The sequence below is a fragment of the Doryrhamphus excisus genome, chromosome 17 (genome assembly GCF_030265055.1).
Source record: "Doryrhamphus excisus isolate RoL2022-K1 chromosome 17, RoL_Dexc_1.0, whole genome shotgun sequence".
Lineage (NCBI taxonomy): Eukaryota > Metazoa > Chordata > Actinopteri > Syngnathiformes > Syngnathidae > Doryrhamphus > Doryrhamphus excisus.
The window spans coordinates 4155217-4167050 of NC_080482.1; the positions used below are offsets into that span (position 1 = coordinate 4155217).

Genomic DNA, 11834 nt, shown 5'->3' on the forward strand with positions numbered 1-11834 from the left:
AAGTCTAAACCAAGGCATGCAACAGTGTTAGTTTAACAGCAGGGGAGATGTTATTGCTTTAGAATCTACAGGATCTCAATTGCATTTCACCACTGCAATTGAACATTGTGAGGGTGATCTATTGAGAGCTATCCAGGATTAACGATGAAGGATTATTGTTGTTACTATAGGCGCCCAAAGCATGAAGTGACAAGTGGTTTTGATTACAGTTTATCTCAAATTATTTAATTCTTGAAGATGTACAGTGTGATCGGAGAAGAGCAATACAAGTAAATGAGACACTTCAAGAACAAAGTAAATATAAAAAAACAAACATTACAGAAATAAAAAACACTACAGTTGGCCTTATATGATTTTGAAAAGGTTGACTTTATTTACATACCTTGAACAGGGCCTGTGCTGACTATAGCACCTGCAACCACAATGTCAAGTACATGGTGCGGTTGATAAACCTAAAATAGATTGGGGCAGATAAATACCGTAAATTCCAATGTATAAGCCGCTACTTCTTTCTCAATCTTTGAACCCTGCGGCTTATACATCAGGGCGGCTAATATATAGCTAAATTCTAATCTTGTGACATCTCCTTTACTTCAGAACTACTAATAATTGTTTAAATACTGTGCCGGTAAGTCTTTTTTTGGCAGGAGCCAATCACAAGCTGTATTAACGTCTACACTTTGCATAAAACCACGCCCCCAAATGCAGCTGTCCGTCATCTCCTAGTGTTAAGTATTAACTACTGTTGGTACCATGTTTGCTGAAATAACTTTTTAAATTCAGCAATGTTGTCACAAGTCACAACTTTAGCGCTTCAAGGGCCATCACTCCAAAAGTATACCTCAGAAATATACAACCATGTAGCAATACAAATTGAAAATGAACACATTCTTTGAAGTGCTGCAATGACGTCAGTCTCTCTCTGGGCTCTGTGATCCCTCTGGTAGACAGAAGCAGCATTGCATCGTCATCATCTATATTACTTGTCCACCGATAGTAATGCATTAATGGTAGAAGTTAAAATAGCTGCTGTTTATTATTTTTATTTCATATTAGTATGTTGTTTACAAGATGAAACTACAAGCCGCCCTGCAATTTCCAAAGGGTTGACAAGCTTGTCCGTTTGTTTGTAGTTTATAATTGGCTCCTGTCAAATACAGAGCTGCCTGGTCCTCACAGACTCGTGCGTGCCACAATGTCATTTTATGATGTGGACATTCAACATTAGTGTGACTTATACACCGGAATTTACGGCACAATTTGACCATATGACCAAAATTGCATGGGTGAATCTTAGCGGGCCCCAAGGTTTCATGCCTGCTGCAAGAAAACACTTAAATGGCTGCTGGTAGAGAAAGGATGGGGGAGGGGGGCAAGTTGCTGACAATGTTGTTTTCTGACTTAAAAATAAACTCATGACTAATTCAGTGTCTTTCCCTTATATCCCTCTGGCTCAAAACTGATGTTATGAAAGCTTGACAGCCATCTTCTGCTCTTTCTTCATCATCCTCTGAGCCTCCTTCTCCATCTTCTTTCTCTGCTGTTCCATGGATCGTTTTTCTCTTTCGGCCAGCTTCTGCTGTCTGTTACAAGGGCACATTGCAAGATCGTCACTATAAATAATGGACGCATGCTCATCTGAGAGCGAGGACAATAAACGCCTATGACGGAATACAGTATTAGTAAATGCTGCCATCTGCTGGTCAAAAAGCAGACCAGCATCACCCAGCCACCAATATGCCAACATTTCCAACATTACCTGAGTACTTCTTCTGCTTCCCAGGTGGCATCAGACTCATCCTCCCAGGCATTGGTGTCCTCTTGCCAGTTGTCCATTTCGCCTAGCTCCGCCTGTACAAAGTCTTTGTTTGAGTCTGACGTTTTGAATGGGACCCAAACATGACCCAACTTTTAGAGAACAGAGACCTGGCTTGTGTTATGGAAAGTCTGGCATTTTGCAGTACTACAATCAAGACTTAAATATAGCAAAAACATTCACATAGACTTGAATGGAAATGTAGAGAGAAACAGTAAGTGCACACAAAAACAAAGTCACTCCAGTTGAATTCCATCTGTTCCATAGGTTAAACTTAAGGCACATTTTCATGTCAAGGATTTTCTTTAACTGTTAGCAACCTTATTATTTCACTCCACATTTCCACACAAGTTTTACATTTAAAAATACCCATCAACTGCAGTCTCAGTTGTAATTTTTCCCCTGCCCCTTTCCCGTGTATACCGATATTCATTTCAATTTATAAACGTTCACATTTCCACATTGTCTTCATTCCTTCACCATAAACTGTTTGCATGCCTGAAGCTTCAAAGATGAAAAACGGGAACTCACTGAGGGTGCACCAAAGGTCATTATATCCTGCGAGGCTGCCAGTCTACTGGAGAAACCAGCTGAGCCGTCAGGCACCAGGTAGTTCAAAGGCTCCCTTTTCTTTAACAATATCTACAGGGTGAAAAGCGTAGAGTGTCACATCAGAATTCAGAATTCATGCACTGCATTTAGTGTTATTAAAGTGAATGGGAATATAATAACCAAATACCAAAATATTTGTTTATTAATTGATTAACTATTCGATTAATCAAGTAATCATTTAATTGTTGCAGCTGTATTTCATGGTATCACTAAAAAAAGGCTGGGTTTAATAACATCGATGCCAGTGTAGACTCACCTTCTGCGTTTTCCTAATGGTTGGCGCCATGTCTTTGAAGTAGTCGGGTTCTTCATCTTCTTCATTGGGTGATGGGGGGACGTTTCCATTGCCACCTTCAATCTTAATACTTGTAGGTGCATCTTCATCCCATGAACTCCATTCTTCAACCTCAGGCTGTGCAGACTGAATGGTCCAAAATACATTTTGAATTTGAATAAAATCAAACATTTTACAGTTGCATGATCTTTTGTTCAAGCTGATACCAATTTTTACATCTCTTATTTTATTTAGATTGAACTGTAAATGAAAACTGACCTGTTTTGGTGCAGATGATGAAAAATCCACTGTTGTTGGGAGGGTTATTTGATCCCCACTGAGCTTCCGGCCCCTTCCACTTCTTTAAGAGAAAAATAACAATAAGTAAACACATTGAAAATGCCAAGTAAGGTCACATCTGTACTTTTACATTGCAGTTTGACATTGTTCAGCATACCAAAGACCTCTACGTGCATTAGGAGCGCTTAAGCAGTCAGTATTACTTACCTGCATACCAATCTCTTCAGGAAAGACAGCAAAGTGGCTAGGCATGTGCAGATCTTAAATAGACGAAACTGAGTGATGGCCATGATGGAACTGATCTAGTGAAGGAAAATAGCAAATATCAGAACTGTGACATTATGATACTGTAAAATGAGGCGATGTTGTCTTAACACGGAAATTGATAGCAAATCACCAAATGTATGTGGCAAAGAACACCATTCATAAAATGCAAGCTTTTGGACATTTCATGTAATTTGCTAGGTTTTGACATTAGTAGCTATTTGTTAATGATACAGCCACCTTACAAATTAATAATACCGTTTGCAAAGGTGATGCTTCCTCTTGCGTAGCTGACGAGACAAGTTCATTTATTTGCCCACCGCTGCTTGCTAGCTTAGCCAACAGAAATGCATGTTTTTTTAGCGATTCTTCAACGGTCTTGTTACGTGGGAAAAAAGTAGCTCGATACTAAATTAAACTAGTGTCATGTCAAACCAACGACAGTAACAGCTCCATAGCCCAATGTTGTTTCATGACAGAACTCTAACGTGTCGTCGCTCATCCTCGTCGAGCGGCTGCCATCTTCGACCTGGGAGGAGCAGGAACAAGGAAATACAGCATGCACGTTGCATTCAGGGGACCGGAAAGTGTCGGAAATGTATGCAGCACCGTACTATTTTCATGTATGTGTGTTGCATTTAGAAATTTGAGGTTATAATCACATTTTTAGGGTATATAATAAGCTCATTTGTCTTCCTGGTAACTATTAATACGATTTGCCGTTATATTTTTGGCGTGGTTAGACCTACCATATAAGTCATTTTCTAAAAAAAAAACACAGAAGCTATAAAACAGAAATATTTGTTTTGCCTGTCTGTAGTATATGACTTATCTTGTCAGGCAATAAAAAAATAAATACATTAACTGCAAAATAGAAGCGGCGTTCTCTGTTTGGGTAAACAGAAGCCGAAGCCCCTCCTCGCATCTTCCCAACTAGCCAATCAACACGCAGTCCGGACGGAAGTGGCATATTTGAAAACTTGTCAGTTGGAGGCGAGCCTTTATTGACCGACTTCTGTAAAACAACAACAATAATAAAGGATTAACGCAATTGACATCACAAACAAGGTGAGGTGTGAATAATTTTGTTGAAGTCTTGTTTAAATCTTGTGATATGTTGTTTGAAATCAAGTACGTGACATGTGGCGGGATAACTCAGTCAATGCAACAACATGCTAGCAATTTAGCTTTAGCCTGACATAAATATCGGTAGTCCTGTCATCTGTGCGATTGTTGCTACACTGCCTAATGACTATACATTTTTCCTACCCTATGGAAAAGCCTACAGCCAGGAACCTTTTATATACGTCGATCTCAAGTGTTTTGAAGGATTTGCAAGGTCTTAAGTCAGTCCTGTGAAGGAAAACATCATACCTACAACAAAACCTTTAACATGAGCGATCTTTCATTTTAGATGGAGGAAGAGGAACATACAGCCAGAAAGCAGAAACTTGCCATGGTTTGCCAGAAGCTCAGCAAAATAAAAAAATATCTAAATGAAGGTACATTTGCCTCACTGTTAAATATAACTAACATGTACCACTATGTTCATCAATACCTGCTGCTTTTCTTTCAGATGACACTGACAATATTAACCAGATCATCAGCTCAAAGTCGCCTGAAGCCTGTCTTTCGTATTTGAAGGATCTGGAAAAGAAAGGGGATCCTCACTTGGATTCTACTCATCTCACCAGACTCATTAATTTTTACACCAAAGTGTTCTCCAATATGCCGTTACGAGTTCACTGCCAAAATGAGAGCTATGCCACAATGTTGGTCAGATTTGCTCAGCTGAAAGTGTGAGTGATCTTGTTATAACTCATTTGTCAATTAACTATACCTCCCCGCAAATGTTTTTAGACTTACTCAAAAGATATTTTTATTACTGCTGCTTTAATGTCAATGTTGCACATCTCTTTTGCTTACTGAATGCAGTAATGGTGTGTTTTAATTTCCTAGAATTCAAGATGTTAATGAGGCAGAGGCCAATTTCAACGTGGCAAGATCGAACAGCCAGAACTTTGCATTTGTCCATATTGCACATGCAGAGTTTGCACATTCTCAAGGTAAACAAATATATGTTTATTATTCATTACAGTAGGGCTTCAACTATTATTTTTAAATCCAATTCATTGGTTCATTAATCTGATTTTTAAATGAATTGGATTTAAAAAACACCTTTTTAATTTCTGCCTCTTTATTCAGAAATAGAAGACCTAATACAAAATCCAATTGTCAAAGAACTTCAGCAAAACAATAAATGTACACAAAAATACATTCATGATCATTTTCTTTCACAAAATACTTGTTGATTAATTGGTTAATTGATTAGCCATCAATTAGTATTAATAATATAGTATTTTTCTGTCTTCTCAGGCAAGACAAAAAGATGTATGTACATATTGCATAATGCAATTGAACTGGGTGCCAAACCAAAAGAGCTGCTCGAGGCTGCCTTGCAGAGGTTGCAAGTGGAGAAAATGCAAGGTGTTCCTTCAGAGGACAAGGAAAATGACCCACGTAAGAATGTTCTTCATAGCTCCACTAGTTCACGTTTATGTATTGCCAGGGAGGAGAAGGGGAAGACCAAAGTGGTTTCTAGATTGGGTTAGAGATGACATGCAGGCGGTAGGACCGATTATTTTGACTACTGACTATTTTTTCATGTCTGGCAGAGTTCTTCAACTGTACCACACATGAGTCTGTTAAAAAGGGCTCAGACTTCCAAAAAGGAAGGAGGATGTCAGATGAGACAGGTGACTTGTATCTGTCAAGCATTTTTAATTCAGGGTAAGAAGGAACCATCTTTTAAAGCTGCTCCTTGTCATTCATTTTGAAATTCATTTAGTCTCCTTTTTGCTCTTAGAAGCGAACCTTCATCAGAGGACTTGCTGCTGAACTGGAGATCGGCATCCCATCGCAACAGGGCTGTTGGCTTGGTCAGAATTTAATTTCTTCTTCTTACTCTCACTACATTTTTTATTTATTGTCCATTTGTTTCCAATTATAAACAAAGTAAACATTTTTATTCCAGCCAGGCAGAGTTCCCATTGTTCCTTTCTCCATCTCAGAAAAGGATGATGATGATGATGATGATGGCAATAACTTTAATGGGAGGCCATCAAACAAAAATGATGCGTCAGTTGTCAAGAATTTGCCCAGGTAATTTTGTTACAAAATGTATATTACAAAAAGATGAAGATACTGAACCCCCAGTTGCTCCTGATGCTGTGTCATCAGGAAGTAAACGGTCAAAGTGCTTTGAGTACATTAAAGCTAGTGCTAGCCATTTACCTTTTTGGTAGTATTTTTTACAGCCAACTCTGTAGCGAACCTCATTGCTTGCTGGCTTGTTGCTACTTTGTGTGGTATGACTAGTAACTAGTTAGAGCCTCCAGTTTTCCCTATGTTGTAAATGTAATGCTTGATGTTGAGAATTCCACTCTTACTATGTATTATTGTAATATTATAATAATATATTATAAGAATAATATTGTTTCACAGTTATTGGTATTTTTTGGCCTACATCTGTACATAAATTGCAATTTCACAGAAGAAATGTATCATGTGACGTTGGTGTTTCAGGCAAACATCTGATTCCTGCATCAACACAACATTTGATCTATCCTCTTCCAGGAAAAGTGCTGTTGATGACGATTTTGTGGTTGGTATTCTGCATTCTTGTTGTAGTGTCTGTGTTCAGTAAACAATGACTTACTTTCTTTGAATTGATTGCAGCCAACCTCTGTAACTCCAGAGCATCACACTCAGCATGACCAGGGCTCCACAACCACACGTCTGCACACGCATGATACAAAGGACACCCTGAAATTGGATGGTATTGGAGCCTTATGGAAATATATCCCTTCATAATGTGCTGCTTAGAATACAAAGGTTTTTATTTTGTGGTTGATTGACATTTGTTTATTTTTCTTTCAGATATAACTTACAATTTTGAACAGGTCATCAGTTCAAATTCCCCCGAGTCATGCTGGTCTTACCTGGTGAACCTGGAAAAAAGAGGAAACCCTCATACAGATGTCGGCCTCCTTAATAAACTGAAGGATTGTTATTCCAAAGTCTTTTCCCGCTTGCCGATAAGAAAATACAGCAAGAACTCCACTTATGCAAGAATCCTGGTCAGATATGCAGAACTCAAGGGGTAAGTGTAAACCATAGTAGTTTGCATGATGCTCGGTCCAACATGACGGTACATGAGTGCACATAGAAAGGTCATGAAGTCATGGTGTGGAGGAAGTTGTCCTGACCCAAAATACCATTGGGCGTCTGGGTTAACGTTTCCATAACCATGCTTTTGGACTTTGTAGAAAACATGCACAGACAAATTAAATGGACGATAGATGTAGGCTCGGCCAACTCCTTGTTAGGAATGTGACATTAAAGTTTATGTGTGTGGAAAAGTTCCATTATGTTTGGCAAGATAGTTTTATATAACTCATCAAACAAACTATTTGGTGGCCAAAATAACTTTTTATTTTTGGAATACAGTAAAATGGTCATTATTTTCATATAACTTTCTGTTCTGCTTTCAAAGCATCCACGACCCAGAGGAAGCTGAGGACTATTTCATAGTTGCCAGGTCCAACTGCAAAGCCTTTGCATTTGTCCACATTGCACATGCTCAGTTTGAGCTTTCTCAAGGTACTGGATCTCGTTAACTTTAACTACTGTGTGATGTGATCATGTTTTCTTGATCATTTAAATATATTTTTATATTGACATTTCCTAAAAATGTAATTATTGCATGACTCAGCTGAAAAGGTTTAATCATTTATTATTGTTATTAAGGAAATGTGGCCAAGGCGACGACAATACTTCTGAAAGCCCAGTCATTAAATGCCACACCAGCTGAGCTGCTGGAAGTGGCTCTGCGGAACCTGAAAAGTGGAGAGAAACAACTTGTTACCACTAAGAGGGATCAAACCCTCACAGGTATTTCTCTAAGAGTATAAAGCTTGATGATGTATCCTTTTGTTTATGTTTTTTAAAGTTAGTCTAATGTGTCTTTAAGATTTTGAGATGAATGTGTCAACTTCGGGGGGACACCAGGACCCGCAGCATCCCGCTGGAGTTCCAGTGGGCCAGCTCAAACCTGCAAGCAAGGACGGTGTTTCAGAATGGAAAATGCCAATGCTGATGAAGCATGTTTCTCCAGAGGTCTGATATGTTCATACACTTTGCAAAAATACATTGTATCAAATATAGTTATGCTTGCTTGAGGCTTCATGACGTCAACATGCCTGTCTTTGCTAGACAGATACCAGATAAATCACAATCGTCTACAAACTTGGTTAACACTAATTTCATGTCCTGTTTGAATGAGCCTTCTGTCAAGTGATGTCCCCCCCCCACCCCCCTCTCTCTCCAGGATAAACGTATATCACCACCCGCTCCCAAACTGGTTCCGTGTGTGCCAACTCCACCTGTTACTGTTCCATCAAAATTAAATCCACAAATTGTCTGCCAGACTCCAAACAACGACAGAAATCCATGTGCTAACAGGTAATAAACTGATATCTATTTTTTTGGGGTGTTTGCTTTTGCCACGAATTGTGTTAATGAACCTTTTTAGATTTTAATAAAAATTGTAGTTTTCTTCTGTGAATTAACATTCCATATGTCTGTAAAACAAGTCTTTTAACTTCTGTTTCTCTCCCTTTCAGCTTCATTACACCTATTGTAAAGAAATACCCCAGAGTGTCGAATTCCTCTGCAGTAGCAACGCATAGAGTTGGACCTCCTGTTCAGCACCCATGCACGCCCTTGAACCAAGTGTCTGGTTTTCAAACTCCACAGGTACAGCCTCTTTATGAATTTACCAGTCACAAACAGGGTGTGCCACAAAAATTATGTTTTGTATTGCTCTGAATTCCTTAAGTCTGAATATATTATAAATATGTATCCATATACTGTATATCTAGCCAGAATTGATCTAAAAGTTTTTTAATCCCACCAGGCTTCCTTTACTACACCACCTAATGAATCCATTACCATCAAGGGCAGGCAGTTCTTCATTCTTAAGATGATCGGACGAGGGGGATCCAGCAAGGTAAATAAGAGAAAATACAAACAATATAATGCTAACTACTACTAATGAGTACTCCTCCATTTCTTTCTACGAGACAACACATTTCTTGATAACATTCATTCGTGATTGCAACCATCCAAATGACTTAAACTGTAAATTGTAGTCTTCACATGTCACCTCTTTTCTTTAGGTGTACCAGGTCCTGGATCAGACAAAACATTTGTTTGCTGTTAAATATGTAGACCTGGAGGAGGCAGATGTTCAAACTGTGGAAAGTTACAAAAATGAGATTCAACATCTGAACCACTTGCAGCAATACAGTGATCAAATTATTAAACTGTATGACTAGTAAGTACACAGACTGCATCAAAATAAGACGAAAAAACACATAACTTGTCTTAAGTCTTAATGTTAATGCTCTGCTGATTGTGTGTTTACAGTGAAGTAACTAACAAGTACATTTATATGCTGATGGAGTGCGGAAATTTGGATCTGAATACTTGGCTACGGAACCGAAAAACTGTGAATCCACTTGAGAGGAAATTCTACTGGAAGAATATGCTTGAGGCCGTCCACACTATCCACAAACATGGTTGATTTTCCTCTTTTCGTCTACTTGATATAGTCATAGTGTAGTAGTTACATGTTGTTCTTACTATTTATCTTTATTTCTAACCAATTGTGTTTCTTGCGCGTTGTCTCATGCCAGGCATTGTGCACAGTGACTTGAAGCCAGCAAATTTTGTCATTGTAAATGCGTCACTGAAGCTAATTGACTTTGGCATCGCAAATCGCATCCAGCCAGATGTGACGAGCATCATGAAAGATTCCCAAGTAAGTGAATTTAGTGCAGCTAAAAGTCAATGAATGTTGGAAATACCAAATGAATATAAACATGGTTGTTCTTCAATGCAGGTTGGAACCCTGAACTATATGCCTCCTGAAGCAATTAAAGACACTTCATCCCAGCATGGGAAAACCCGCTCAAAGGTACCTACTTCCTTACCACAGTTGATTTAAAACGGGAGCTTGAAAGTATTTTTTTTGCTTTGTCTCTAAGATAAGTCCCAAAGGGGATGTGTGGTCCCTTGGCTGTATCTTGTACTGTATGACCTATGGGAAGACTCCATTCCAAAGCATCACCAATCAAATCACCAAACTACAAGCCATCATTGATCCCTCCCATGAGATCGAATTTCCTGACATCTCTGAGAAGGATTTACTGGATGTGTTGAAGGTAAGAGACCATAAAGTGCCAACTTCAAGATAAAAGCTTTGATACCCACTTATTCATGTCTTAAATGACTTATATTAATTATTAACAGTTGATATGACCCTTTTGTTGGACAGAGGTGCCTCGTCCGAAATCCCAGAGAGCGAGTATCTATTGCAGAGCTGCTAGAGCATCCATACCTCCAATTGAAGCCACACCGGTCTCCAGAACCAGGTACACACACACACAGTGTAAAAATTGGATTCAGAATCCCCCTTTGTTGACGACAACAACGTAACAAGTGTTTTTTTTTTCTTCGCCTGTTTCAGAACGTCATTGTGACAATGATCTAAAGAAAATTCTGACCGATCTTGCAGCCCTCCAGTCTCCCAACAGCATCATACGAGCTGCTAATGTAAGGATATTTTTTATTCATAAGTTTTTCCTTTTTTTAAAAAAAAAGAAATGTAAAAAATTCACTGGTTAAATATGTTTCTGTCCATAGAATCTGGCCAAAATGTGCAGCAGCGGCAAGAAGCTGGATGTGGCAGAGTGTGCCAAATCAACCTGAAAATGCAATGTAAATATGTTTTTTATGTATGTATATAAATAGAAGCAGTAAAAATATATTCGGCAAGTTGCGGAACTAACAGAGGTAGAGGTTTTTTTTTTCCTCTTGTAAAATTGGGTCTTTTTTTCTCAGCCCATTTTTTTTCTCAATTTTTTGCTAATGTCCTGTTATATGCATGTCAACAATAAACATAATGTATCCCCAGTGGCGGAGCCAGACATTTTTCATTGGGATCGCCAAGTCCAAGACTATTTCTCACATAGGCCTGGCAATGAGTTGATACCTGAATTGTCTAGATGGCCAGAAAATACTCTACTACTACTAGTACTATTCTTGTAGCTCCGCCACTGTGTCCTCAGGAGTTCTGTCTTAGCTGCGTGTGTTGCTGTAATTCCCACCAGTGTCATGCTCATTCATAAAGAGGTTCAAAATTCCCCCATTATGGGTTATGCTGTGTTTATTCCGATAACACGACTCAGTGTGGTTCGTGAGTAGCAGACTCTTCTGTTGAGTGTATGTAATAGCAACTGAGAACATAGCAATACAGTAGGCAAATTAATTATTTACATTTTAGAAGAATTGATATATAATCCATTTCATTTCACTAATAGAGTAACAATAGGCTAACAATAAACACACCAGCACCCGCAGTTTCTCAGTGAGAACACAAATGCAGAATAAGTAATTTCACTTTTGAGTCCTCAAATACAAAGACAAAATGTGCTTGCTTTCTGC

At 38.7% G+C, this 11834-nt stretch overlaps 2 protein-coding genes across 4 annotated transcripts; one reads left to right on the plus strand and one right to left on the minus strand.

The window, feature by feature from the left end:
• Positions 1-209: 209 nt before the first annotated feature.
• Positions 210-3811, minus strand: ebag9 (estrogen receptor binding site associated antigen 9). The gene is made up of 7 exons (XM_058053993.1): positions 3525-3811; positions 3210-3304; positions 2982-3063; positions 2685-2849; positions 2348-2458; positions 1760-1851; positions 210-1583 (listed from the first exon to the last, which is right to left on the minus strand). Exons 2-7 carry the CDS (start codon positions 3290-3292, stop codon positions 1466-1468), a joined length of 651 nt encoding a protein of 216 aa, XP_057909976.1. The 5' UTR covers positions 3293-3304; positions 3525-3811; the 3' UTR covers positions 210-1465.
• On the plus strand, positions 3727-11529 carry ttk (ttk protein kinase). 3 transcript variants are annotated; one of them, XM_058053989.1, is made up of 25 exons: positions 3727-3864; positions 4681-4768; positions 4843-5065; positions 5226-5332; positions 5643-5786; positions 5942-6056; positions 6133-6205; positions 6301-6428; positions 6852-6930; positions 7005-7104; positions 7206-7428; positions 7822-7928; positions 8076-8219; positions 8299-8444; positions 8656-8789; positions 8951-9083; positions 9244-9336; positions 9506-9663; positions 9756-9907; positions 10025-10149; positions 10231-10305; positions 10376-10552; positions 10666-10762; positions 10858-10943; positions 11034-11529. In XM_058053989.1, the coding sequence occupies exons 1-25, from the start codon at positions 3826-3828 to the stop codon at positions 11097-11099; spliced, it is 3012 nt and encodes a 1003-aa protein (XP_057909972.1). In that variant the 5' UTR covers positions 3727-3825; the 3' UTR covers positions 11100-11529. The 3 variants fall into 3 exon arrangements, with proteins under 3 accessions (XP_057909972.1, XP_057909973.1, XP_057909974.1); XM_058053990.1 differs by having other exon boundaries at positions 3820-3889; XM_058053991.1 differs by lacking the exon at positions 3727-3864 and adding an exon at positions 3938-4334.
• Positions 11530-11834: the final 305 nt, after the last annotated feature.